The sequence below is a fragment of the Ochotona princeps genome, chromosome 1 (genome assembly GCF_030435755.1).
Source record: "Ochotona princeps isolate mOchPri1 chromosome 1, mOchPri1.hap1, whole genome shotgun sequence".
Lineage (NCBI taxonomy): Eukaryota > Metazoa > Chordata > Mammalia > Lagomorpha > Ochotonidae > Ochotona > Ochotona princeps.
The window spans coordinates 8,183,157-8,210,241 of NC_080832.1; the positions used below are offsets into that span (position 1 = coordinate 8,183,157).

At 46.8% G+C, this 27,085-nt stretch overlaps 1 protein-coding gene across 2 annotated transcripts in view; it reads right to left on the reverse strand.

Annotated features, from left to right (window-relative positions):
- ZDHHC14 (zinc finger DHHC-type palmitoyltransferase 14) overlaps window positions 1-27,085 on the reverse strand; it is a 238,030-nt gene that overhangs the window by 37,640 nt on the left and 173,305 nt on the right. For both annotated transcript variants that reach the window (XM_036494066.2, XM_004595450.3), the window contains exon 3: window positions 6,741-6,899. In XM_036494066.2, the coding sequence (XP_036349959.1) occupies window positions 6,741-6,899 (159 nt within the window). The remainder of the gene's footprint in view (window positions 1-6,740; window positions 6,900-27,085) is intronic.

The window sequence follows — 27,085 nt, forward strand, 5'->3', positions numbered from 1 at the left end:
AACTGGTTCTTTCGTAAACTACTAGATGAAATTTGCTGTTTTCCTGCTGGCCTTTTACACACACTTACAAATAAGAATTCTTTTTCCATGTAACTTCTATCAGGTTCTGACTCAGGGTTAAGGCATCCTGCTGAGACAGATGGAACACCCATCCAACCTTTCAGAACAGGATAGAAAACTGCCTGGGCCAGCATGTCTGGGACCATCCCTCAGCGCTCATTCCAGCTTTCCATGGCTTGGCATACATTCAGATTTGTTACTCATCTTTGGCCAGTTTCCTAAGAAAATCACGTTTCGTGGAGGTCTTCCAATCAACCAGCATACAGCTATACAAAACACAAACAGCAAACAAAATGTCACCTACACTCACTTCATCTCAATCTGTCATTCTCCTTTCATCCTACCCCACTTACTTTCTGGCCTCCCACTTACTGTTCTGCTTTTCTTTTCTTTTTTTTTTTTAAAGATTTATTCATTTTTATTGGAAAGCCGGATATACAGAGAGGAGGAGAGACAGAGAGGAAGATCTTCCATCCGATGATTCACTCCCCAAGTGAGCCGCAACGGCCCGTCCTCGACTGCTTTCCCAGGCCACAAGCAGGGAGCTGGATGGGAAGTGGAGCTGCAGGGATTAGAACCGGCGCCCATATGGGATCCCAGCGCATTCAAGGCGAGGACTTTAGCCACTAGGCCACACCGCCGGGTCCAACTGTTCTGCTTTTCTTAGGTCATTGTTTCTGCTCTGTTTTCTTTAGCTTCAATCTTCTTCTATCTTCTGGATTTGGACGCTTTGTTTATTCAGTTCTAAGTTTAGCTTTGTTTTTGTATGGGACTTTCTAAAGCTGTTTTTTTTTTTTTTTTTAACCTCACTGGTCCTCTGTCATCCAAGTAAACTTCCTGTTTTGGGGAGAATCCCAAAATAGGCACAAGGCAGGACCCTACAACCCCATCTTCATTTCAGGAGCGGACAGCAGGGCAGGTACCACCCCTGCCTGGGGCGCTGCCCGGGAGGGGAGCCAAACAGCCCTTACCCACGTTTCTGGAGCCTGTGGTTTTTGCAGACGCGGTAGAAAGAGCATGGTGACAGGGCCGTGGCCATCCTGCTCACGCTCATCCTGTGGCAGCCTCTGGCAGGAGCACCGCCCCTGCCCCAGCCCCACTGCCTCAGTTCTGCATCTGCAGCCTTTGCCGATTCCACCAGCAATCTGAACATCTTCATTTGACGTTTTGTCTGCTTAGGGTTAGCCAGTGCGTGTGTGTTTCGAATTCTGAATGACACAGCTGTCTTTCGTGTTGTTCTTACTGTCATTTTCTAAATATTCCACAACTGCATTTCTCATTTCTCAAACTTGTGTCACCCAAAAGTGAAAAAAACCTTTTTTTTTTTTTAAATCTATAATTGGGGCTGGTGTTACGACACAGCATGAAAAGCCCTCTCTGTGACGCCAGTGTCCTATAAAGGTGCCACTTCATGTCTTGGTTGCTGCACTTCCACTCCCACTCCCTGTTAACGCCCAGCGGAAGGTGACCAATGTGTTTGGGTCCCTGCTACCCACAAAGGAAACCTGGAAGAAGTTCCTGGCTTTGCTCTGGCCCAGCCCTGGCCATTGCACTCATCTGGCAAGTGAAGGAGTAGCTGAAAGATCTCTCTCTGTCTCCCTTTCAACTAAATAAGTAAATCTGAAAAAATAAAAAGCCCTACAACTGGTTGTTAGTGTTTTGCATTTATACCTGTATGATTGCTTTCTAGTTTTGTGGTGTCATCTGATAACATGAATTGTGTAGAATCTGCACTTAAGAAGCCAGACCTTTTTTTGGTGGCCTTACATACTTTTTATAAATATTTCATGAAAAATAAAAAAGCATACTTTATGGAACAAAGTTCAACAAATATTTATTAACTGGAATGTGCCCCTTATGACCCCAACTTCTTTTAAAGACTTACACCTAAGACAGCGTGTCATGACTGAGTGCATGGGTCTCCAGGGCTCTGACTTGGGTCTAACCAGCCAGTTGCTCTTGGGGACATCTGGGGAGTGCACCAGTGGATGGAAGATCTCTGTCTCTCTATCTCTCTGCTTTTTGAATGAATAAAAGTAGACTAAATTAACAAAACTCAGAGTATGTTATGGTTTCACTAGCACATTATCCTTAAATGTTTTTTATATTTTGAGCAATGCTATTTAGTGCAGAAGAGTTGATGATTTGTTTCTTTCTTTCTTTTTTAAGATTTATTCATTTATTTGAAAGGAGGAGAGACAGAGTGAGAGAGCAAGAGTGAGAGCTCAAGAGAAAGAGAGTACATCCACTGGGTCACTCCCTAAATGAGCACATTGCCAGGACTGGGCCAGCCAGGAAACATGAACTCCGACCTGGCTTCCCGGACGGGTGGCAGGGACTCAGGCACTTGAGCCATCATCTGCTACGTCCCCTGCACATTAGCAGGAGCTGAACTGGGACTGTGAAATGGGACACAATGTCCCACATGGAACGTGGACACCACACATGAACTAGCTTCACTGGCTGTACCCAATGTAAACCCCACTCTCCGGGACCTGTGTAATGAGATAATCCCGCGCTTCCTGCCTCGACTGGCCTGAGTCTGGTTCCTCATCCTGGTGTATCTGGTCATTGCCACAGCGCCTACTCAGGTGCTCATGAAAGGTGGTGAAAATATCTGCGAGGAACACGTGGACCCTGCTCCCCTGGCAGGTACTGAGGACCATACAACGCTGGTTTCTCCATTGCTCACAAGTCACAGGCCTGCCTAGCAAAACCAAGGAACTCTTGACCACACCCAAAACAACCAGGCAGGAACTCCAGATTCTACTCACACGAGAGGGTGGCCACCATGCCCAGGTTCTGCCATATCAGACCTCTTCATGTCAAGGATGACTGTGATAGGAGCACACAGCCACATACATACATACAACACACCCGAAGACACAGGGGCACACAGCCAAATACATATAACACACCCAAAGACACAGGGGCACACAGCCACATACATACAGCACACCCAAAGACACAGGGGCACACAGCCACATACATACAACACACCCAAAGGCACAGGGGCACAGAGCTATACATCCCCGCAGTCACAGGGGCACACAGTCACACACACCACACCCCCACAGTCACAGGGCACACAGTCACACACACCACACACCCACAGTCACAGGGCACACAGCCACACACACCACACACCCACAGTCTCGGGTCACACAGCCACACACACCACACACCCGCAGTCACAGGGCACACAGTCACACCCACAGTCACACACACCACACACCTGCAGTCACAGGGCACACAGCAGAACACACATCACCCACACAGCCGGGGGAAGCATTGAGTCTAACAGGATCAGGTGCTGGGACAGGTGTGATTGTGTGTGTCTGAAGGTGTGCTCCTTGACTGGCATGGCCCAATGGGGCGATGTGCATGGCCCTTTATCTCACGGCACCTTCAAAGGCAGCATGGCAGGTGTAAAGGGGGTCCTGTCCCATCTGGTCAAGTCACCCTGCGTGCTGCCTCTGCAGATGCCTGCCTGCTTTGTCTCAGTGGTTAGTAACCTTTCCTGCCTGTCCACTTCATGTGACCACATCAATCACAAGAAAAAAGCTTGGGTAATGCTAAAAACACTCAATTCCATTGAAAGCCGCTGGCTATTCTAAGCCTGGACCAGGGTTCCCCTCAGGGTTCTCTTGTTCAGGGACTGCACACACCTGCAGCTTTCAAGCGAAGGCCACACTCCGGGCAGCCGGCTCCTTCAGTTAAACTCCCTGCTGTGAGGCACCAGCTAGCTGTTGGTGGTTCACAACACGCCTCCAGCTCATAGACGGCCCGCAGGAAAAATGATCCCAAGTCCTCTGTTTGAAATGTGCAGAGGCAATCTAAGGGCAGCTGAGAACAGCAAAGTGCAGAGAGAGAGGTGGGCGCTCAGTGCTGGTGTTTTCATGGGCACAATCTCGCTTCACCCTAAAAGAAACCCACCTGGTAGCATCAGGATCATGCCACGTTACAGAAATGGAAACAGCTGGAGTGTCCAGCTAGCTCCCCCGGTTCCAGGCTCATCCGGTGACTGACCCAGCCTGGACCAGCGTGCAGCTTGTGTGTGCATCCTCGCTGTGAGGCTCTCCAGCTAGTCACATTTCAGCACTAGCTTGCACTCTCCTCAATATTCAACTGAAAACACAGAGCACTTGCACTGGCTCTCATGTCAAACTTACCTGATGAAGAAAAATCCCTTCTGAACTACTCTGGAAACTGCATTTTTCCTCTCCTCTCTCTGTCCAATGCAAATAAACATTTGCATATTATGCATGGCAAGCACCAGCCAAACCCATTCACTACAAAAAAAATAATAAATAAAAATAAAAATAAAACCCAGGAAGCCACGGAACAGGTCCTTGGTTCTTGGCCCGTCATGTTACTCCCTCCTTGCTGCACAAACAATCTTCTTAGTAAACACTTTCCTTCTAAAAATAGGCAGGCAGCAAACTCTGCCACTGGACTGCTCAGTGGGTGGTCTCTGTCTTCCCCAGATCTCTGCTCTGCTCATAGGTCATGTGAAGGTTCAGTGGCCTGGCAATTCTCTGGAAACTGCAGTAAGGCGCATCTGGATGGCTGTGTGGCCTTTGGACGACTGCCCGGTGCAGCTTAGTTTAAATGAACCGCATTCTGGGGCTGGTGCAACGGCAGAGTAGCCCAACCATCTGCCTGAGCAACAGCATCCCATATGGACACTAGTTCTTATCCTGGATGCTCCACTTCCCATCCAGCTCCCTGCTTGTGGCTGGGAAAGCAGTGGAGAATGACCCAAGTCCTTGAGACCCTGCACCCATGGGAGACCTGGAATAAGCTCTTGGTTTTGGAGCAGCTCAGTTCTAGCTGTTACGGTCGTTTGGGGAGTGAACCAGTGAACGGAAGACTGTTTCTTTCTGTAAATCTGTCTTTCAAATAAAAATAAATATTAAAATTTTTAAAAAATTATAAATGATAACTATTCAGCAGAGGATTTGAGCTTATAGAAAATAATTCCCTATCTATCAAAATTCAGACTAGAATAAGCCACTGCAGGAGAAGGCATGCAAATTAACACAGTTTGCACGAATAGGTGTACGCCACCTGCGATTTCATCCTAGGGCAGGCCCAGGAGGAAATGACACAGCTCAGCAAACAGCTCCCTTGAGACAGGCCAGCAGCTACTGGCCTGCTCTGGCTTGACCATGTTCCCCAGAGGGGGGCTTGGTCACCGAGCCTGGTGTCCCCAGCACAGGCTGTCACGTGTCCTCGTGGGAACCCTGCCACGGAGGATTGGGGTGGCACTGGTCAGCTGCTCTTCAGAGGGTGACCAGTCAGGGAACTGAGTTGGGGAGGACGGACAGGACCAGTCGCCAGCGCTTCAGGAGCTGGTAATGACAGGGCACTTGTTCCATAGCAGGCAATACTCCATGTTTTCAGGTGTGTTAGCCCTATGTAACCTGCCAGCCAGCCCACAAGCAGATCCTGCCTCATCTTTCTCTCTTGAGATGAAGACAATGGAGGTACAGAGAGGCTCAGGAGCTTGTGGGAGGCCCACGGCTGCTGCTTGTACCCAGGCTGCCCCATGTGGATTCCAGGTGGCTCCCAGTGGAGTAGACGCCCCATCCCCACTACACAGCAAAACGGAGACCAAACCCCATGCTATTCTGCTCGGGGGTGGGGAAAGGTTTCTGGTAATTCATCTAAGTCAACTCAAGATGAAGCCTGGTAGGGAAAACATTTTGTAAGAGCATTTACATCAAGATAAAAATAAACCTGTGACACATTAAAGAGAAGCTGAGTGGCACAGCAGGAAGTACAGCAAGAGGATTCATTCTTCTATAGGGACATAGAGGTGGCAGGTTCTAAGACTACGAGCGCTGGCACTCAATCCTGAGCTACTGGGCCAGACAAGATCTGCCCTGAGCAGTACCTTCCTCTTCTGGGCAGGCAGCAGTTGCTGGCTGCCTCATGTAGCCCCCCGGACTATCTGAGCTGTCCCACTGGAGGCAGGTCACAGGCTGGGGAGAGGGGCTTCCCCTGGGACCGACGCCTTCACCTCTTTTGCTACTTTCCCTACTGGCTGCCACCTCTTTGGAGCTGCAGCCTAGGAGGGGCAGGGGGTGTGCTGGGTAGGTAGCGCCAAGGGACAAGAAGCACCTGCCAAACAGTTGCCAAGGCCCGGAAGCCCTTCCTGAGCTGGGTCAGCAGCTGCACAGCGGCCTCTCGCAGCACTCCTGCTCTACCCTTCCTCTGTTCTGGAGAGAGCCAAGGGCTCCATGTTCTCTGGGAAGATGGACTCTAACTCTAGATTATGGTCTCTTGTCTCTGGGCCTCACCCTGGAGTGCAAGTCCTCCAGCTCTTCACCCCAACAGCCCTCTGTGAGTGCAGGACAAGGACACTGCATAGAGTGTGTCCTGTACGCGTGTGGCCAGCCCAGCTGCTCGGTGCGGGGACCTGGGGCAGAAAGGTTTTATTCCAAATGCCTGCTGATGGCACTGCAGGCCTTGGTTTGGCTGCCTGTGCAGTGAGGCTGAGGCTGAGGCACTGCAGGATGGAAAAGGATGGCAAGGGCTGGCCTGGGAAGCGCTGTGGTGGCAGCAGGCAGGGCATGGTGCAAGTCCTGTCCCCCCTGAGCACTCAGGGACACTCAGTCCTTCTCCCAGACCACCCACCCCACAGGCGTTCCATCCTTCCTTGGGCAGCCACTCACCTACGCAGTTATCGCAAAGGCTACAGTGAGAGGCGCGAGGGGGCCGGAAGATCTTGCAGGTGAAACAATACTTAAGTTTCACAGTCTGGCCATTGATGATGACTTCTTTGGTTCTGGGAGGTGGACGGTACCCCCCTGAACTGGTGCCGTTTGCGATATCTGTGGGCAGAGCAGAGACAGGGCAAACATCTGTCAGTTAGTCGCTCTTGATCCTCCAGGGCACCATGCCCTCCACGGCTGGTGTCTCAAGGCCACCTGAAACACAACACACACACATACCAAACCTTGCTCAGGCTCTGTTCTGGGACTAGCGCCTCACTCCTCCAAGCAGGTGACCAAGCCCTGACCAATGGGTGCAGGTTATGGGCCTTACCTACTCTTTCCTCTCGGTACCTGGGGGATATCCCTGCAAACCACAGCCGGGTGTCCCCAAATACCATCCTGGACAAGGGCCACCCCTGTAACCAGCCCCTACAGTGTTGGGATGCTGGAGCTGGGTTGTCATTGCTACCGCAGCTGGCCTTGCCTCCATGCCAACAGCACTCTGTCCACTTCTCTTTTGGGGTCAGAGATGAAGAAGGCACCGCTCAAACCAGCTCAGGTTTGCCTGGTGGCCTCAAGAACAGTGATGGGGTGAGAGGAATGTAGATTTTATTAACATACATTTGTAAAATGTCATTAGAGATAAGTTTGAAGCACTTCTACAATTTATCATACCAACACTGCCTTTTATTTTATTACTTTCATCAGGACCAGTTCCACAAAATATGAATCAACATACAAATCTGTAATTTTGCTCTTGGAAGTTTCATGTTTTGTTACAGACTCATTTCACAAGAGAATCACTTGAGGAAGGCTTGAAGTCAGACTTACCCTCACTGAAGTGCAGTGGGGTTTAGAAAGATAATACTGGCAGCTTCAGTCTTGCCTGGACACCCCACAGCCCCTTCAGGTTCGCTAACAACAACTTGGGCTGCCCAGATTGCCCAGCAAGAACAAGAGGCTACAAGTGGACATCCATGAGGGCTTCAGCCGAGACGCTGGCTGCCACACAGTTGGAGCTGGCAGACCCCAGGGGTCAAGGTTGGGGCTGGAGCTGTCCTCGGACCTCCAGTGCTGGTGGCATGCACAGAAATGGATTATCTCAACTCATGCACATTGACAGGACATGCTGGCAGTCAGCAGTGACCGCAACCTATTTCTGGACACTTTGTCTTGTTAGTTAATGGGGCTGTGTGCACACACACCCGCACACACATGCACATACACCCCTGGGCAGAAATCGACAGTTGCTCACACAGCAAGCTTGCCAATGTATTGGGATCTTGGCTCCTGCTCCTAGAGGCTCTAATTTCATGACTTGGGGGGGTGCAGTCTGGCACCCAGAGCTTTAAGGGATGCTCCCTGGGTATATGACTGCAGACAACGTCGCACAGCTATGTGATCTGAAAGCTGTATCAGATCAGCAGGGTCCTGGCTCCTCCCGACCCCTGGGTCAGGATCGACAGTCTGCCGAGATTCCCTTGGCATTCCTCCACCTGGAAACCCCAGAACCCTGTATAAGGGAGCCACAAATGCTCCCCAGCACACACACTCCCTCTGCTCTTTGTGTACGCAAACAGAACGTCACGCCAAAGATTTCATGGAAAAAAATGGAATGAAAACCTAAGTTTATTTTGGTGCCAAAAAAAGTTTTGAAAACCATGGAGAGATTTTTCCACTATTATATAAAATTTTCATGAACTTTCTGGAGACCCCCTCCCCCGAATGCATTCATTTATATGACAAAAAGCTCAACTGAGAATACTGCTCGGCTTAAGACAAAAGAGTCACATGGCAAAATACACCCAGCCAGCAGTAGCTAGCGCCTTTGTGTTGATTTGTCACTGAAGAAATGAAAAAGAAATGAAGAATATTCCTGAAGAAAATGATGCTACTGTATGATCTGTGAGTCAGTGAAGAATTTCGTAAGAGTTTTGAAGAGATGAAACTAAAAACAAAAACATCAAAATCCATGAGATACAGTTACCGCTAATCTTTGTTGGTGAGATGTCTTCTATTAGGCCTGGCAGCCTAACGGCTGAAGTCCTCACCTTGCACGTGCCAGGATCCCATATGGGTGCTGGTTCTAATCCCAGTGGCCCCGCTTCCCATCCAGCTTCGTGCCTGTGGCCTGGGAAAGCATTTGAGAACGGCCCAAAACCTTGGAACCCTGCACCCACGTGGGAGAAGCAAAAGAATCTCCTGGTTCTTGGGTTCGGGTCAGTGCAGCTCCAACCATTGTAGTAACTTGGGGAGTGAATCAGCAGACAGAAGATATTCCTCTCTGTCTCTTCTCCTCTTTTATATCTGATTTTGCAATAAAAGTGAATAAATCTTAAAAAAGAAAAAACAAAACCCAAATAGATTCATTTGGTGTTTTTTAATCCAGTCTAATAATCTATGATGTTTGATTGATGAGTTTAAGACATTTACATTCAGGGTTAATACAAATAGGTGATAATTTGGTCCTGTCATTTTCAACAGTGGCTTGTTCACTGACTTAGTCTTCTGTTGTTATTTTACTGCGATGTTCTTTGCATTTGCCTTTGGTTTTGGTGGACACTATTCCTTTTCTAGGTCAAGAGAACATCGTTAAGTATCCTTTGTAGGGCAGGTTTGGAAGAGGCATACTCTTTTAACTTTTCTTTACTGTGGAAGAATTTGATTTCATTTTCAAAGACAAGGGAAAGCTTTGCTGGGTTCGTTGTCCTGGGCTGACAATTTTTTTCTTTTAGAGTCCGGAATATGCTGCTCCATTCTCTTCTGGCCTGTAGAGTTTCCTGTCAGAGACCAGCTTCGAATTTAATTGGCATTCTTTTATATGTCAACTGATTTATTTTACGTGCACATTTAAGGATTTTTTCTTTATGTTTCAGTGAAGAGAGCTTAATTATCATGTATCATGGTGAAGACTGTTTTTGGTTAACCCTGTTGGGAGTTCTGTGTCCCTCCTGGACGTTGTTGTCCCAATTCTTTCTCCAGATTAGGGAAATTTTCCCTTATTGTTTTTTAGACACTTTTTAAAATCCAGCTTCTCTTTGTGCACCTTCTGGGACTCCCATAACTCTTATATTTGGCCTTTTTAATAGTGTCACTTAATTCTTGAATATTTTTTTAGCTTGACCCTGCTCTTCTTGTAGCTTTTTGATTGTTTCCCCATTGTGACAAGAAATATCTTCCATTCTGAGACTCTTTCTTCTGCTTCCTTCATTCTATTATGGAGATTTTAAACTGAATTTTTAATTTGCTCTATTGCATCCTTCATTCTCAATAATTCGGCTTGAGTTTGTTTCAGTATTGGTCTTTCCTGTGTGACAAACTCCTTAAATTCCTTGAACTCCTGTATGTGCTTCTCATTGTTGGTAAGAAGCTTTATAATGAGTTTTCTGAATTCTGTATCTCCCACTTTCTCAATGTATTCCTTAGTTAACTCTGAGGTTGGCATCGGGTTTTGCTCCTTTGCAGGGGAGTCTTCAGTAATATTCATTGTCCCTTTGTTTCTTCTTTTGCTCTTGTTAATTTTACTTCTTGTTAGCAGTCTTCTGCTTAGGACAGGTTTCCAAGCTGTGTCACCCACAGGTCTATAATTCAATTTTACTTACAGTCATTTGTGCCACTTCTTAAAGCAAGTTCCAGGTCTGGGTTCTTATGTTAGATTTCCACCATGGTCTCCGCAGCCCCAGCTCCTGGCTCACCAATCTCCACCTCCTGTGATACTATGCTGAGGCTGCACCATTGTCTGTGCAACCTTTCTCCCACTTCTGGTTGGAGCAGGTCCCAGGATTAGGGAGACACCAGGTGTCCTATATAGCTGGGTTGTTGGAGGTGCTGATCTTGCTGGAACCTGTTGGCTGTTAGGTCTGAGGGGCACACGGACCTATTTTGACCCATATGATGCCACAGTCGGTATTATTTTTTATGTGGAACCAGTGCAATCCACTGAACTCAGTGAGTTTGCTCCCAGTTCAGCACATGCACAGCTCACTGTTGTCCCTGCAGTCTTCACCCCTTTTCCACACTGTACAAAATGACACCTGATGTGTCACTGCTAGAGTTCTTGATCTGCTGGACATCAGATATGAGGGCTACCCAGACCTGTCTTGGGTGGAACCTGTAACATGCCACATTGTTGCAGTTCACTGAGCCAGAAATGAGTTCACTCCCAGTTCAGTGCGTGTGCAGATCTGTCCCATAGCCTTTGCCTCCCTACACAAAATGGTACCTGATTTGGCTTTAGGGGGCAGACTGGGCTATGAAATCCACTCCTTTCCCATACCACCTGTTTGGGATCTGCTACTCTCTGTCTCTCTCCTGGTCAAACCAAACAAATCAGCAGGACTAGCAGTTCTTTGTCTGGGTTCACCTTCTGAGATCCTGGTGAACTCCCCTTTCCACCTGGTTGCTGGTGGAATTCTGGCTGCTGGTGCAGTTCAGATGGCTGCTTGCTTAATGCCACTGGGGTATTGGGTCACTGCAACACCACACCATTGTCTCTGCTGCTTTCCTGTGTCCATCATTCTCCAGGTACCCCTCTGCTGTCGTTCTGTCCTCTCCTAGTTCCTGGAATGTGCCCTCTCTGCTTCACCCTGGCTAACGTTTCTCTATCTGTTTAAACATGTCCTCACCCTATTCCACCATCTTGATTCTGCCACCTCCTATCTTGTTTAAGAGACTTTCTGAGATCTGAAAATCTCTGGCAGAGTTTTGAAAAACCTTTAGCTCAAAGCTTGAGCAAGCCTAGCAGTAGGGAGAACACTGAGATGCACCTATTTTGCAAGAGGCTGGATGCAAAGGAAGAGGTCGAGAATTTCAGAATATTCCAGGGAGAGAAGGCAGCACTGAGGGTAGAGGGATACAGAAATAGAAGAGGTGGCCCTTTTCCTTGCCCTCTTCCTGGTTACCAGCCCTTCAGGCTAGCATCATTAAGCAGCTGTGGAGCTATCCCACGGATGTGAGTGGTCTTAGGCAGGCAAGGAGCTTCTCTTGGCTATGTGTGTCCCATGCCTGGCACTGCAGGTGGCAGCTCCATCAAGCTGTGCTAAGTTCAGCAGCCATTCTGAGAGGCACCGAGCTCAAGCATTTCAAAAAGCTTGTGGGAAAATGGAATTCAAAATTTATCCTGGTGTCAAAAATTCAAGCATAATATACATTCTCCATGAACTTCTTGAACACCCCACCATATGCATGAATTTCAATGTTTTTTTCCTGTGTTTGTGCAATAAAATCAATAGTTATTAATTCTATCTTCTGTGAATGCTAGGGAGAACTTCTGTGCCCTGACAGAGGGAGCCTCTCAACTGTCCTAAGCAGAAGGCATGCCTGGGAACGTCCTTAAGCAGATCACCACCCACTTAGGACCCGGCTGTCTGCTGTAGAGATCTGACATTCCCCTTGATGTCTTCAAAGCAGCTCTGGTGCCTTAGTTGCCCTGTTCCAGCTGTGAAATCTGCATCTAGTTAGCTTTGGTGAGTGGAAAAACCTTCTGGTGCGGCTGTAGGCCTGAAAGGTACTAACCCAGACATTAGTGCTAACTTCATCAGGAACATTTTGACACTGAATCACAGAGTCCAACATTTTAAAATGCAGAAATGACACACTTAACACTAGCGTGGCTTAGAAAATTAGATCTGAGGAGCAATGACCTAAAAAGGTGGATGCTTGCTGGCAATTCTGAAGACAAACGCCCTTGCTCTTGCAGTCTCAAATATGTATACTGTTTAGTAGATTAAAACCTTTGATGCCAAGTGAGCTGAAGGCTACAGTGGACGAGATGACACCCAGCAGCCTAAGAATTAAATCCCACAACCAAATATTTGGAGAATACTTAATGTAAAGGAAGGCCTAGTCCAGAGTCCAGCTACTGCACATAACAAAATGATCACCACAAAAAAAGTCAACTGATATTTATGAAGGATCTTCTGGTAAGAAAATACAGTCCCAGCGGGCTGAATGGAATCCATGGGGGCTGGAGGAGTTCTCGCCCTTGGAGTCAGCCTTCTAAATACAGCCCCAGTGAGGAAACACGGGGCATCTCACGTAGTACACAGGTCATCCATGAAGCCCATGACACAAACACAGCGTGTCCCTGTCCAAGCCTCACTCTCTACTCCTTCCAGGTGTGCACATGGGGTGCACAAGGAGCAGCCTGTCTTGGGAGGTGGCCCTTCCGGTTTTCTTGGGAAAACATACTACAGACTGCATTGCTGATGTCTCCTTGGGGATTCCTGAACCTGGCCCAATTGTTGATAGAGTCAGTGGCTCCGAACTGTGCTTCTACGGGGAGGTGTCACCCAGGGCTGAGAGCTGGGGTCGCAGTATGAACATGGTACACATTTCACTGCCGGTGCTAGAGAGAAGATCTTTTCTCATGTCTTCCCCTGCACACCTCCTGGAGACAGGGGCCGGGTGTTCCCTGAAGCACATAGTAGGTTCTCAAGAGATGGGGGCCTGTGGTGTTCCTGTCCCGCTCTGCCCCAGGTGGGGGGACTCAGAGTCGCACTGCCTCACACCTGCTGCAAAGCCACCCTCCCAGTCAGGTTACCATCCCAGAGTGCATTTCTCCTTTTACACTTGACCATTAGCAAGCTGTTGAGCCAGAGGTGGGTGATTTCACGGGCCTGAGTGTCACTGGCCGGCCAACGGTGATAGTCAAGAGACAGAGTGTCAGTGCAGGTAGGTAGAGAGCGGCAAGGGGACAAGGGGATCCCTGAACTGGGCTGCATCAGCTGCAGGTCCTGACTCTGGGGACCTCCCTGAGCATTCCTCCAACTTCCTCATGCAAAACCAGTTACTGCACCTCTGGCCTGTGCATCAATTCAGTGGCACCTCATTAGCATCTCTATGCAAAACAGCTAATTCCGCTCCCTGAGGGGCTCCTATCTAGTACTTGAGGTTTGACTTTAGCCTCCAATCAGGGAAAATCCTCCATTTAAAAACCTTATAGAAAACAAAACAAAACCCTAGACACAACCTTCTTTGTAACTACTCCCTTTTGGGACTCCCCCAAACTCCAGCTGCCAGGAGCTTCCACCATAGCTCAGTAAATGTCCTTCTCCTTGCTTGCTCTTCCTTGCCCATGTACCTTATTCTTCATGGTTGCCAAGCATTTGGTGGAGAGAGCAGGGCCTTAATGTAACAGATCTGGAACATTTCTAAAGAATTCAGGGGAGAAAAAATATGCAATAGCAGGGGTAGCCGTCTGCCTCAGAGCAAGCGGCCAGCGCCGCTACTGTTTATTTAGCACGACAATTCAAAGGTGGCCGCAGGGCCACAGCTCTTAGATGACCCCTTGTCCAGGTTAGGTGCACACCCAGCTTGTCCTGGACTTCCAATGAGGTGACATCCCCGTGAACTCATTCTAAGCACCAACCATCACAAGTGAGAAACGCATCGAGTCCAGCTGAACTACCCACCAACCTGGCTGAGCAACACAAAGCCCTGCACAGCCTCAGTCATTCCCCTCGTGTCCGTGTGGCCAGCTGGCGGCTGCTCTTGCTGCTACTGCTGCCCAGTGTGGAAGACAGTGTAATCGCCAAGCACTGGGCCAGGAGGCACCTGACCTCAACAGCCCAGGGCTGGATCTACCAAAAGCCAGTCATTTTCCCATCATCACCATTGTAATGATGAAAAATCACAGTGTTGATCCACTGTGCGGTCAAGCACTGGACAAGCATGGTCCAGAAAGGAGCTTCAGAACTGAAGGTTTCAAGTACTCCCCCCGGGACAAAAGAAGTTTTTCTAGAACATTCCAACCGATGGGTCGCCAAGGCACAAAATCTACTTCTCTTCCATAAAGACTCCCTACATCCACGCCCTGTGTGATGTGGGAGCAAGGGGAAAGCCAAGACGCAGGAAGTTCTCTCTCCCCAGTTATCCTCTGTGTGTTTGTGTGTGTGTGTTCAGGGTTCCTGTTGTTGGCAACAGTTATGCCTCTGCTTCTGCCCACTGCCCTCTGTGGTTTCAACACAGCCATTGAAAAAGAATACCACGAAGCTTCAGTAAGTGGCTCCAGAACACTACAGTTTGGGGTGAAGAAAACCAATTTCCAGCAGTTGTGCAAGTTGCCATCAATCAGCACTGCTTAAGGCCACACCCGGACTTTTGGCAAGAAAACTTCAAACCCTGAGATTGCCTTTTCCTCTAGGAAGTCTTCCCTCCACACACAGGGTTGGGCACTGTGGGCACCGAGGCAGAAGTCCTAGCAGCACCCAGGCTACCCTTAACCTGGCCATCAGGCCTTGGAGGGCAGGGCTGCTGGGGCAGGAGGCTTGTTCAGGGGGCCCTGGAATTCCAGGACACCTGACCGCATGGGTGAGGAAGAGCAGCACCTGCAACACTGGAGACCTCTGAGCAGGTGCAGACAGATAAGAACCTCACTGATAGTTCAGTCTGGCTAAAGACAAAGCATCCCTTCATAGGCAAGTCACAGGACAAGTGTGAGCTGATTTACACTCAGCTGTTCATGACTATCGGCTGCATTTGCCAAAGTAGATACGTGGAGAGTGCCAACACCCAGCTGGTAGAGTTAACAAATCTTTTTTTTTTCACATTTTATTATTATTATTATCATTTTATGATACAGTTCCATAGGCTCCTGGCATTTCTCTTATCCTCTCCCCAGTTCCCTCCCCCCCCAGTTCCTCTATATCATTACTAAAGTATACTTCTTCATACACATTCATATGTCCATCATTGCGGGCATGGACAATGGCAGAGTCCAGCATCCTATTGTCAAGATATAGTGAACAGTTTCATTGTAAGTCCTTCTTTGTCTGGAAGCAGAAATGCATACTACATTGTATCCTCACATCTGGATGTTAGTCTCCATTCCACAGCTACTGTGCATCCCCTCAAATGAAAAGCCATAAGACAAAATCAACAATAGAGGGCCCAGTGGCGTGGCCTAGTGGCTAAGGTCCTCGCCTTGAATGCGCTGGGATACCATATGGTTGCCAGTTCTAATCCCGGCAGCTCCACTAACTATCTCTCCTCTTCTCTGTATATCTGACTTTGTAATAAAAATAAAATAAATCTTTAAAAAACACCAAAATCAACAATAGAAAGAAAAATAGAGATTTACAATGCCCTGAAGTTAAATGACATGTTACTAGATATGACAGTCTCCATTAAACAGTTACTATACATCCCCTAAATGAAAAACCACAAAACAAAATCAACATCAGGGAGAAAAAAGAAATTAACAACACCATGAAGTTAAATAACATGCTACTAAATGACTAACGTGTAGCTGAGGAAATGAAAATCAAGAACCTTCTTGCAGAAAATGATGCTACTGTAGGATCTATGAGTCAATGAATGATTTAATCAGAAGAAAATGTTTTGAAGAGATGAAACTAATGGAAAACAACAAAGTCCAAGCGATATAGTTTCTGCTGATTTATGTTGGTGAAGTGTGTCTCTTCTAGACAATAAATAGATGGGCTTTGGTTTTTAATCCAGTGTACTAATCTATGATGTTTGATTTAGCTTAAGCCATTTACATTCAGGGTTAATATGTATGGATGGTACTTTGGTCCTGTCATTTTTAGGAATGGGTTGTTCACTGACTTAATCTTCTGTTGTCATTTTACTGGGATGTTCTTCCCGTTTGTCTTTGGTTTTGGTGGACACTATTTCTTTTCTAGGTCAAGAGAACATCGTTAAGTATCCTTTGTAGGGCAGGTTTGGAAGAGGCAAATTCTTTTAACTTTTCTTTACTGTGGAAGAATTTGATTTCATTTTCAAAGACAAAAGAAAGCTTTGCTGGATATGTTATCCTAGGCCAACACTTTTTTTCTTTTAGAATCTGGAATATGTCACTCCATTCTCTTCTTGCCTGTAGTTTCCTGTGAGAGATCTCCTGTGAGTTTAATTGGCATTCCTTTATATGTCAATTGATGTTTTTCACATGCACATTTAAGAATCTTTTCCTTATGTTCAACTGAAGAGAGCTTGAAGATCATGTGTCTTGGTGAAGATCGCTTTTGATCAAGCCTGTTTGTTGGGAGTTCTGTGTCCCTCCTGGATGTTGTTTCCCAATTCTTTCTCTAGATAAGGGAAATTTTCCTTTATTATTTCATTAAATACATTTGCAAACTCAGCTTCTCTTTCTGCACCTTCTGGGACTCCCATAACTCTTCTATTTGGCCTCTTAATAGTGTCTTTCAATTCTTGAATACTTTTTTTGGCCTGATCCAGCTCTGCTTCCAGCTTTTTGTTTGTTTCCCCCTGGTGACAGGAAATATCTTCCAATTCTGAGATTCTTTCTTCTGCCTGCTTCATTCTATTTTGGAGACTCTCCATTGTACTTTTAATTTGCTTTATTGCTTCCTTAAATTCTTTGAACTCTTGTATGTGCTTCTCATTGTTGATAAGAAGCTTTATAATGAATTTTCTGAATTTTGTATCTCCCACTTTCTCGATGTCTTCCTCAGTTAACTCTGAGGTTGGCATCGGGTTTTGCTCCTTTGCAGGGGAGTTTTTGGCAATATTCATTGTGCCTTTGTCTCTTCTTTGCTCTTGGTCATTGTACTTCTGGTTAGTAGAGTTTTCTGCTTAGGGCAGGTTTCTAAGCTGTGTCACCCACAGGTCTACAATGCGATTTTACTTATTGCAGTTGGTACACAACTCTTTGCTTGCAGCCACTTGTGCCGCAACTTCCAGCGAGTTCCAGGTCTGGGTTCTTATGTCAGATTTCCACCGTGGTCTCCACAGCCCCACCTCCTGGCTCAGCACTCTCCACCTCCTGCGATGTCGTGCTGAGGCTGCACCATTGACTCTGCAACCTTTCTCCCACTTTCGATTGGAGCAGATCCCAGGATTAGAGAGACACCAGGCGTCCTACATAGTTAGGTTGTTGGTGGCACTGATCTTGCTGGAACCTATTGGACGTTAGATCTGGTTGCCACATGTACCTACTTTGACCCGTACAATGCCACAGTCGGTATTATTTTCCTGCGGGACCAGTGCAATGCCCGGACATCAGTGAGTTCTCGCGAGCTCAGCACATGCTCAGTTCACTGTTGTCCCTGCAGTCCTAAAGCTATTGCCACAGTGCACAAAATGGCGCCTGACGTACCACTAGAGGCCATTAGGTCTTAGGGCTACTCAGACCTGTCTTGGGTGGAACCTGTAGAATGCCACGTTGCTGCAGTTCACTGAGTCAGAAATGAGTTCACTCCCAGCTCAGTGTATGCTCAGTCCTTTCCCTTGCCTTTGCCTCCTTACGCAAAATGGTGCCCAATTCAGCTCTAGGGGGCTGACCGGGCTGTGAAATCCACCTGTTCTTGCACTGCCCGTCTGTGATCTGCTGCTCTGTCTCTGCTCCTGGTCAAATCAAACGGACCAGCAGGACGGACAATTCTTTGTCTGGGCTCACCTCCCAAGCTCCCAGTGAAAGTCCCTACCCACCTGGTTGCTGGTGGAATTCTGGCTGCTGTTAGCTGAATGCTGCTGGAGTATCAGTCACTGCAACACCACACCATTGTGTCCGCTACTTTCCTGTGTCTGTCAATCTCCAGGTGCCCCTCTGCTGTTGTTCTATCCTTTCCTATTTCCTGGAATATGTCCTCTCTGCTTTATCCTTATTAAATGTTTTTCCGTCCGTTTAAATGTGTCCTTACCCTATTCCGCCATCTTGATTCTCCCAAATCTTTGTTTTTTTAATTCACCCTTTTAAAGTGTATAGTTCAAGGTTTTCTTTTCAAATATTTATTTGTTTGAAAGGCAAAATGACACACAGAGAGAGAACTTCCACCAGTCAGTTTTATTTCCCAAAAGGTGGCAATAGCTGGGATTGGGCCAGACCAAAGCTTGGAGCCTAGAATTCTGATGTGGGTAGCAGGAACCCAAGCACTTGGGCCATAATCTGCTGCCTGTACACGTGCACCTTAGCAGGAAGCCAGGTCAGAAGCAGAGTAGCTGGAATCAAACCAGCTCTCCAACGTGGGAATGTGGATGCCCCAAGCAGCAGCTTAGCCCACTGCACTACAAAGTCCACCCCTAACAAATCTTAATTCCCCTCAAGCTAATTTCACTAGTACAATGTAGCATCGGAAACACAAACTAGCCAGCCTTGGGATGGTTGTCCCATCAGGAGGGATGGTGAGAATAAAGACCTCCAACACCATGATCTGGCATACAACTTCGTCTCCAAGCCCATGGAAACCTTAACAAGGATTAAATATGAGAGATGCACAACTCTTATTATTAAATAATAGAAACAAAACTAAAACATGTTTTAATCTGTTTATACACATTGGTTAAGTTGTGAGCATTTCCTTCCTAAAATGTTAGATGGCAGCAGGAATGGAAGATAAACTCTAGGACCTGTTTGCTTTTCCACACCATTCACTCCCTTGCTCAACACCTGCAAGTATTGGAGGTCCTCTGGGGGCACTGTGGATCTGGCCTACCTGCCAGGAATGTACAGCTTAGGGGAGGAGACATGTTAACCAAATAATCACACAGCTAAGTGTCTTGGCACCCTGCTGTATCATCTTTGTGTTAGACAAACAGGGAACTCTGCCTAGTGTGGGAGTGCTTCTCAGCAGAAGGAGAATTTGAGGCAGGACCTGGAGTAAGATGAGGGTTCCTGACAGAGTGTGCATGTGTGTGCATGCATGAACGACATGTGCATTTCATGTGTAAAGCATTTCAGGAGGAAGGAACACTCGTGTTTTAGCCCCAGGACAGGAAGGAGATGGCCTATCCCAGAACTGGAGGAGGTCAGTGTGATGGGAGCACAGAGTGGGTGGGAGATATCAGAGGAGAAAGGCGGGGGCTGAACCACGCAGAACCCAGCAGCAGTGTCTGAGCTGTGGCCTTGTCCTAAGTGCACAGGGAAGCTGGGATAGCTTTATGTGTCAGCTTAGCTGAGCCACATGGCCAGTTGATGGGTCAAATACTAGCCTAGATATTGCCAGAAGGCATCGTTTACAAGCTGTGATCAACACTGAAGTCTGTAGACCTGGTATGGCTGTTGCTCTCTGTGGTGGGCATGGGCATCTCGCAAGCTGGTGACGTCATGAACTGCAAATACAGAGGGTCCCTGAAGTACAGTGGAGATGCCCTGCCCAAGCTTGCAGCCTGTGCCTTTGCAGAATTCAGGCTCAAGGCCGGAGTGGCAGCTCTCAGCTGACCTGCTATCCTCTTGGCTTGCCCTCTGGATCTCACCCTTGTTGTTCCTTATACTCACAGGAGCCTGTCTTTGTATCAGTCAATCCTCCATCTGTCTAGTTTCCCCGCTGAGCACTGACAAAGACCGAAGCTAACACGTGCTCTGAGCTGTGCAGTGGTAGATAATTAAATAATACATTGGCTGTAGTATCCAAAACAGACTGGTTGAGGCAGCAAGAACCAGTCCAGGGCCAACTAGGAGGGATATGGAATAGAAGCTCAAGAGGATGCTACTGTGACCTAGGCTGGTGGCCATGGTGATGGAGAGAAGTAGTACATTTTGGAAGCTTTTAAAAATCCATGATTTCTGGTCACAGTGCTGAGTAAAAGGGCAGGTGGCCAGCACAAATCTCGGCTCTGGCAGAAGCAGGGCACTAGGGAGTTCAGGGCTAGTGCAATGGGGGAGGGAGCAGTGGAGGGGTCTGCATGGTGGGTACCGAGTGCCAGGAAGTAATCTGGGCAGTGCACGTGCACAACTGGACCTCAGAGGAAGGGCCAAGGTGGGAAGTAAGTTCAAGCACACTGTAAAAAGTTTTGGCAGAGAATCAAGATGGTAGAATAGGGTGAGGACATGTTTAAACAGATAGAGAAACGTTAGCCAGGGTGAAGCAGAGAGGGCACATTCCAGGAACTAGGAGAGGACAGAACGACAGCAGAGGGGTACCTGGAGAATGATGGACACAGGAAAGCAGCAGAGACAATGGTGTGGTGTTGCAGTGACCCAATACCCCAGTGGCATTAAGCAAGCAGCCATCTGAACTGCACCAGCAGCCAGAATTCCACCAGCAACCAGGTGGAAAGGGGAGTTCACCGGGATCTCAGAAGGTGAACCCAGACAAAGAACTGCTAGTCCTGCTGATTTGTTTGGTTTGACCAGGAGAGAGACAGAGAGTAGCAGATCCCAAACAGGTGGTATGGGAAAGGAGTGGATTTCATAGCCCAGTCTGCCCCCTAAAGCCAAATCAGGTACCATTTTGTGTAGGGAGGCAAAGGCTATGGGACAGATCTGCACACCCACTGAACTGGGAGTGAATTCATTTCTGGCTCAGTGAACTGCAACAATGTGGCATGTTACAGGTTCCACCCAAAATGGTCCCAGGTAGCCCTCAGACCTAATGACCAACAAATCAAGAACTCTAGCAGTGACACATCAGGTGACATTTTTTACAGTGTGGAAAAAGGCTTTGACAATAGTGAATTGCACATGTGCTACCATCCTGGGAACTGTGTGTACCGAAGTGAAAGGAATGTTGTACAGACAACAGTGCAACCAAAAGCACAGGATCACAAGAGGTGAAGAATTGAGCCAGGAGTTAGGCTACACAGACCATGGTGGAAGTTTAACATGAGCCCAGGTCTGAAACTCACTGGAGGGAGTGGCACAAGTGACTGCAAACAAAATGCCATGTACCAACCGCAATAAGTAAAATCAAACTGCAGACCTGTGGGTGACCCAGCCTAGAAACCTGCCCCAAGGAGAAATACAATGACCAAGAGCAAAAGAAGAGACAAAGATACAGTGAATATTACTGAAGACTTCCCTGCAAAGAAGCAAAAGCCTTTGTCAACCTCAGAGTTAACTGAGGAATATATCGAGAAAATGGGGGATACAGAATTTAAAACACTTGTTATCAAGCTTCTTATCAACAATGAGAAGCACGTAAAGCAGTTCAAGGAATTTAAGAAATATGTCACATATGAAATGAATCAAATGAATATGATATGTCAGAAATTAAGAATATAGTGGAGCAAACTAAAAGTACAGTGGAGAGTCTCCAAAACAGAATGAAGGAGGCAGAAGAATGAATTTCAGAATTGGAAAATATTTCCTGTCACCAGGGGGAAATAAACAAAAAGCTGGAAGCAGAGCTGGATCAGGCCAAAAAAAGTATTCAAGAATTGAAAGACACTATTATTAAAAGGCCAAATATAAGCGTTATGGGAGTTGCAGAAGCTGCAGAAAGAGAACTGGATTTTTTAAAAGTATTTTAAAAACAATAAAGGAAAATTTCCCTAATCTGGAGAAAGAATTGGGGAAACAACATCCAGGAGGGACACAGAACTCCCAACAAACAGGCTTGACAAAAAGCAATCTTCACCATGATACGTGGTAATTAAGCTCTCTTCAATTGAACTTAAGAAAAAGATCCTTAAATGTACTTGTAAAAAACTCAATCGACATATAAAGGAATGCCAATTAAATTCAAAGCTGATCTCTGACAGGAAACTCTACAGGACAGAAGAGAATGGAGTGGCATATTCTGGACTCTAAAAGAAAAAAATTATCAGCCCAGGATAATGTACCCAGCAAAGCTTTCCCTTTGTCTTTGAAAAAGAATAGGTCTCTTCCAAACCTGCCTTACAAATGATAAAGATGTCCTCTTGACAGAGAAGAGGAATAACACCCACCAAAACCAAAGGCAAATGCAAAGAACATCCCAGTATAGTAATAACAGAAGACTAAATCAATGAACAACCCACTGCTGAAATGACAGGGCCAAATTATCACCCACTTACATTAACCCTGAATGTAAATGTCTTAAACTCATCAATCAAACATCATAGATTAGTAGACTGGATTAAAAACACAAAACCCATCTATTTGTTGCCTACAGGAGACAGATATCAGTAACAAAAATCAACAGAAACTGTATCTCATATGGATTTCGATGTTTTTAGCTTCTTTTCTTCAAAACACCTTTTTTCCTCATTAAATTCTTTAATGACTCCGATTATACAGCAGCATCATTTTCTTCAAGCAGGTTCTTGATTTTCTTTTTCACTTCTTCAGTGAAAAAGTCATTCAGTAGCATGTTATTTAACTTCATGGCATTTAACATTTTTTTCTTCCTGTTATTGATTTTGTTTTGTTCATTTAAGGTGGTGGATAGTAACTATCTAACAGAGATCATCATATCCAGTGGCATGTTGTTTAACTTCCTGGGATTGTAAATTTCTGTTTTTCTTCCTTTTGTTGGTTTTGTTTTGTGGCTTGGGGGGATTTAAAGTGACTGTGTAGTGGAGACTGAAATGTCCAGATGTGAGGATAACGGGCAGTGTGCATCTCTGCTTCTGAGGTCAAGGATGGACTCCCAGTGAACTTGTTGAATGTGTCTTGACAATGTGATGCCGGAGTCTCTACCATTGTCCATGCTTGCAATGATGTGCTTATGACTGTTGTCAGGAACTATGGTGTTGTATGATATGGGAAAACTCAGTGGGGGAAAATTGGGGGAATGGAGTAGGGGGAATCCCAAGGCCTATGGAACTGTATCATGAAGTGATAATAATGTTAATAATAATTTAAAATAAAGAGGAACTAAAAAGGTTTTGGCATTCAAAGGTACCAGGTATTTTCTATCAGCTTTTGGAAGACTCTCATATCCAGCAAGGACTCTGATCATATGAGGAGAGAGTAAAATGTCAGAAGCAAGAGGGCCAAGGACTGAGCTTCGAGCCCTTCTACTGCCAAACAGCTAGTTAGACACTGGTGGTTGGGGAAGGGCCGTGCAGCCCCCTTGGTGTAAAACTGAGGAATGGGACAAGATGGAAAGTCAGCCCAGCTGGCAACGTCCAGTTTGCATGGAGAACCCAGAAGTGTGAAGCTGCCAGCTGCCATTGAATCACAAAGGCCAGCTATGAGTGTGATGGTCAGATCAGTAGTGTCCCTCATGCTTTAGGGATAAGAACCCCCCATCAGGAGAAAGCTGCCATGTGCCTTCTCCAGCAGCCCATTCCTCTCTTGGGACATACTTCAATATGCCTTTTCTTTGCTAGCCCTGCTCTCATCTCTGAATGATGAATATTCACTCCTCCAATGACAAGGAACCCTGGCTGCAGTACTGATGAGCGAGTTGCCGTGGAGGAGTGCAGGAGTGTTCAGTGGGTGCCAAGGCACAGTCCTAGACTGTTGGCTGCTGCTACAAGGAAAGGGCCAGAGTGCACGTAACTTTCTCAGTACTGAGACCAACAGCTCAAGCACTGACAGTTCTCTCATGCTGCGTCATCACCCAGCAAAGGGCATTATGCCACCGGCAGAGAAAATGTACCCAAGCTCGCCTCTGCCTTCTAAATGGCAGCATGGGGGCCCCAGCACTTGCCAGAGGTGTCATCTCAAAGCACCATTTACATGCTCAGCCTGAGGTTTATGTCTCCATTCACACATTCATGTCCCATTCCGGGGTGCCAGCGAGGCGGAGAAGGTGGCAGGGAACACCACAGGATTGAGGTGGAGGGGCAGTGGGGCCTTGACGCAGAGGAGTGGCAAAGACTCTGCCAGTCTGGGAAGTGAAGTGATTAACATCTCCAGCCCAAAATGCCAGGATCATGAGGGTACACACGGTTAGGAGAGGCACAGGACTGGCCCATGTGGGAGCCCAGGACTTGTTAACCCAGAGGATGGGGCCATTCAAGACTGCAAGGACTTGGATAAGGGTCCTTTCATGCAGGAGCAGGGAGGCAGCTGCAGAGGATGGTAGGTGGCATCTACCGGAAATGAGTGGGATGGGTCCTCAACAAGGAGAGTGAACACAACGGTGCATCGCAGCCCTTTCTGGCTCCAAGGGGTGGTGCGGTGCCAGATCTTTGCAATTCATCATAGGAACCATCCGAGGGGAAAAGACTGTGCCAGGCCAAGGAAGGGAGGACAGTGAGTGCAAGTCCCAGGCTAAAGGCTTCGTCGGAAGGTGGATGGGCTTGGGCTCCCCCTTACCTCCCTTTAGACAAAGCTGGATGGGAGGTGCAGGAGAGAACCTTGATTAGAAAAAACAAAGGTCTGGGGCCTTTTCTAGACTTTGATATCAAAGAGCTGTAGGCTAAGAAGTTCCAACAGATACTTTTTAGCCTCACAAAAAATTCTCTATTAGGAATTCAGTAAGAAATTGATGGGTAAACGGAAATTTTTTACAAAATAGGGCAGTGCCACAGTGGTAAAGCCACCATCTGTGACATCTACATCGTCTAGGGGTGCGGGTTCCTGTTCTACTCGCAATCCATCTCTCTGCTAACGTTCATGGGAGAAAAGCAACAGAAGATAGTCCTAATGTTTGAACCCCTGCCACCCACATGGAGACCTGGGTGGAGCTCCTGGCTTTGGCTTGGCTCAGTGCTGGCCACTGCGGCCATCTGGCAGTGAATCAGCAGATGGGAAGTCTTTCTCTTCTTCTCTCTGCCTTTCCCTCCAACGCTTTCAAATAAGTAAATAAACCTTTGAAAAAGAGAAAATGCAAAAAGGCAACCTCGAGGAGCAAGCACCATGTGACAGTGCTAATTTTATCCAACTGATCATTCACTTGTTGAAATATTTATTAGGCACCTGCTACATGCCAAACAGGCTTGTCAGTGCTGTGGATACAGTGGAAGACAAAATCAATCGTCTTCTACTTTGTGGCTTGTACTATACGGAGGACAAATACACCAGAGTGTGAATTTTTAGTTACTTAAATGCAAACAAGTAATTAATGGTAGATCTTGAACTTGGCTGATGATGAAGACAGTGGTTCTAGTCTTGGGCAACTGTGCTTCTCAGCACGAATATGAAAGTCTGGAGACATTTCATTTGTCATTGAGACATCGAGTGGATAGAGGGGAGGGACACTGTCAAGTATCCTACAACACACAGGACATCTCCTTCCAGGGCAAAGTATCAACAGGCTGAGAATCCCTGACCCAGGACCTCACCTCTCCAAGCGGGTCCATGGACCAGAACTATCAGCATCACCAGAAATCTTGCTACAAATGACTATTCTCAGGCCAGCATCGTGACACAACAGGTGAAGCTGCTACCTGCAGTGCTGATATCCTATATGGAATATTGATTCATGTCCCAGCTGCTCCATTTCTGATCTAGATCCCTGTTAATGGCCTGGGAAAAGCAGTAAAGGTGGTTCAGGTCTTGGACCCCAGCCACTCATGTGGGAGACCCAGATGAAGCTCCTGGCTCTTGGCGTTTGCCTGGCCCAGCACTGGCTGTTGCAGCCATCCAGGAATAGGGGGAATTGATCAATGAATAGAAGATCTCTTCAATGTCGCTCCCTCTCTGTGTAACTCTTTCAAATACATATGTACATTCATACATGCATACATATATACATTTTTAAGAAACATAAAAATCAGTAATTTTGGTGCTCAGTTTGCTTTCTCAACTACAGAGTCAGAATCTGCATTTTTCAAGGATTCCCCAGATGACCTAGGATCCCTAAGAAGTTTGAGAATCATATGCAGGTGCAGACAACTTGCTGCTAAATGTGGTGAAATTCCAATTATTTTCCTTTAAGGTACCTTGACAAGCACCAAGCCTAAAAGGTTGATTTATCCTTGTTCCTGGAGATTCATATCTGTGGCAGGGGCTAAGTATCTGTATTTTCTGAAAAAGTTCTCCATGCACATCTGATACAGACAAGTCTCTGGACATGGCAAATACTGTGCTTGTAACCACGCAACCCTGAGGCTGGATTTTAGTTCCCTTAACTGCAGCATCGAAGCATTTGGCTGGGAATGGCATTTTCAGAAAGATGTGCTATTTACAAAGATGTTGATGTCACTCCGAGCGCTGATAGGATCTTCTAATTTTGGAAAGTCTGCCTGATAATACAATCAGGCCAAGCTCCAAACTGTTCATTTTGTGGTTATTTATAGCAGTGTGATTTTTCTTTTCTGTTCAAAGAAGAGTCTGCAAAGATCTTGATATACACACAGACAAGAGGGAAGTGGCTCTGGTTTATGCAGACAGAGCCGGCATGTTTGTCCCTTGACTTGGCTCTGAGAGACACCGTTTGGAAACTGTGGCAGACAGCAGCTGCGGCCTGGAGTGGATGCCAGCAGTAGATAAGGAAGGCCTATTAAGCTGAGGCTCATTCAAGCACAGATCCAGGACAAAACTGTGCATTGTCGTAAAGGCTCAGAGAGCCACACACACAGATCCTAATGTGACCAGGGGGTGTTCTATGTCAAAATGTCCAAAAATAATTCCATGAGCACTAAGCCCAAGTTTCCTAAAAATGTGCTCTGGAAGAGCAAGTTTCAGAGAAGTGGAATAAAGAAGGGCAAAGGTGAAGAACGTGGCTGTTTCGGGTTCTGTTAGTTTAGGGACATTGTAATTCAACGGAAGGAAGGACCTTGAACTGCCA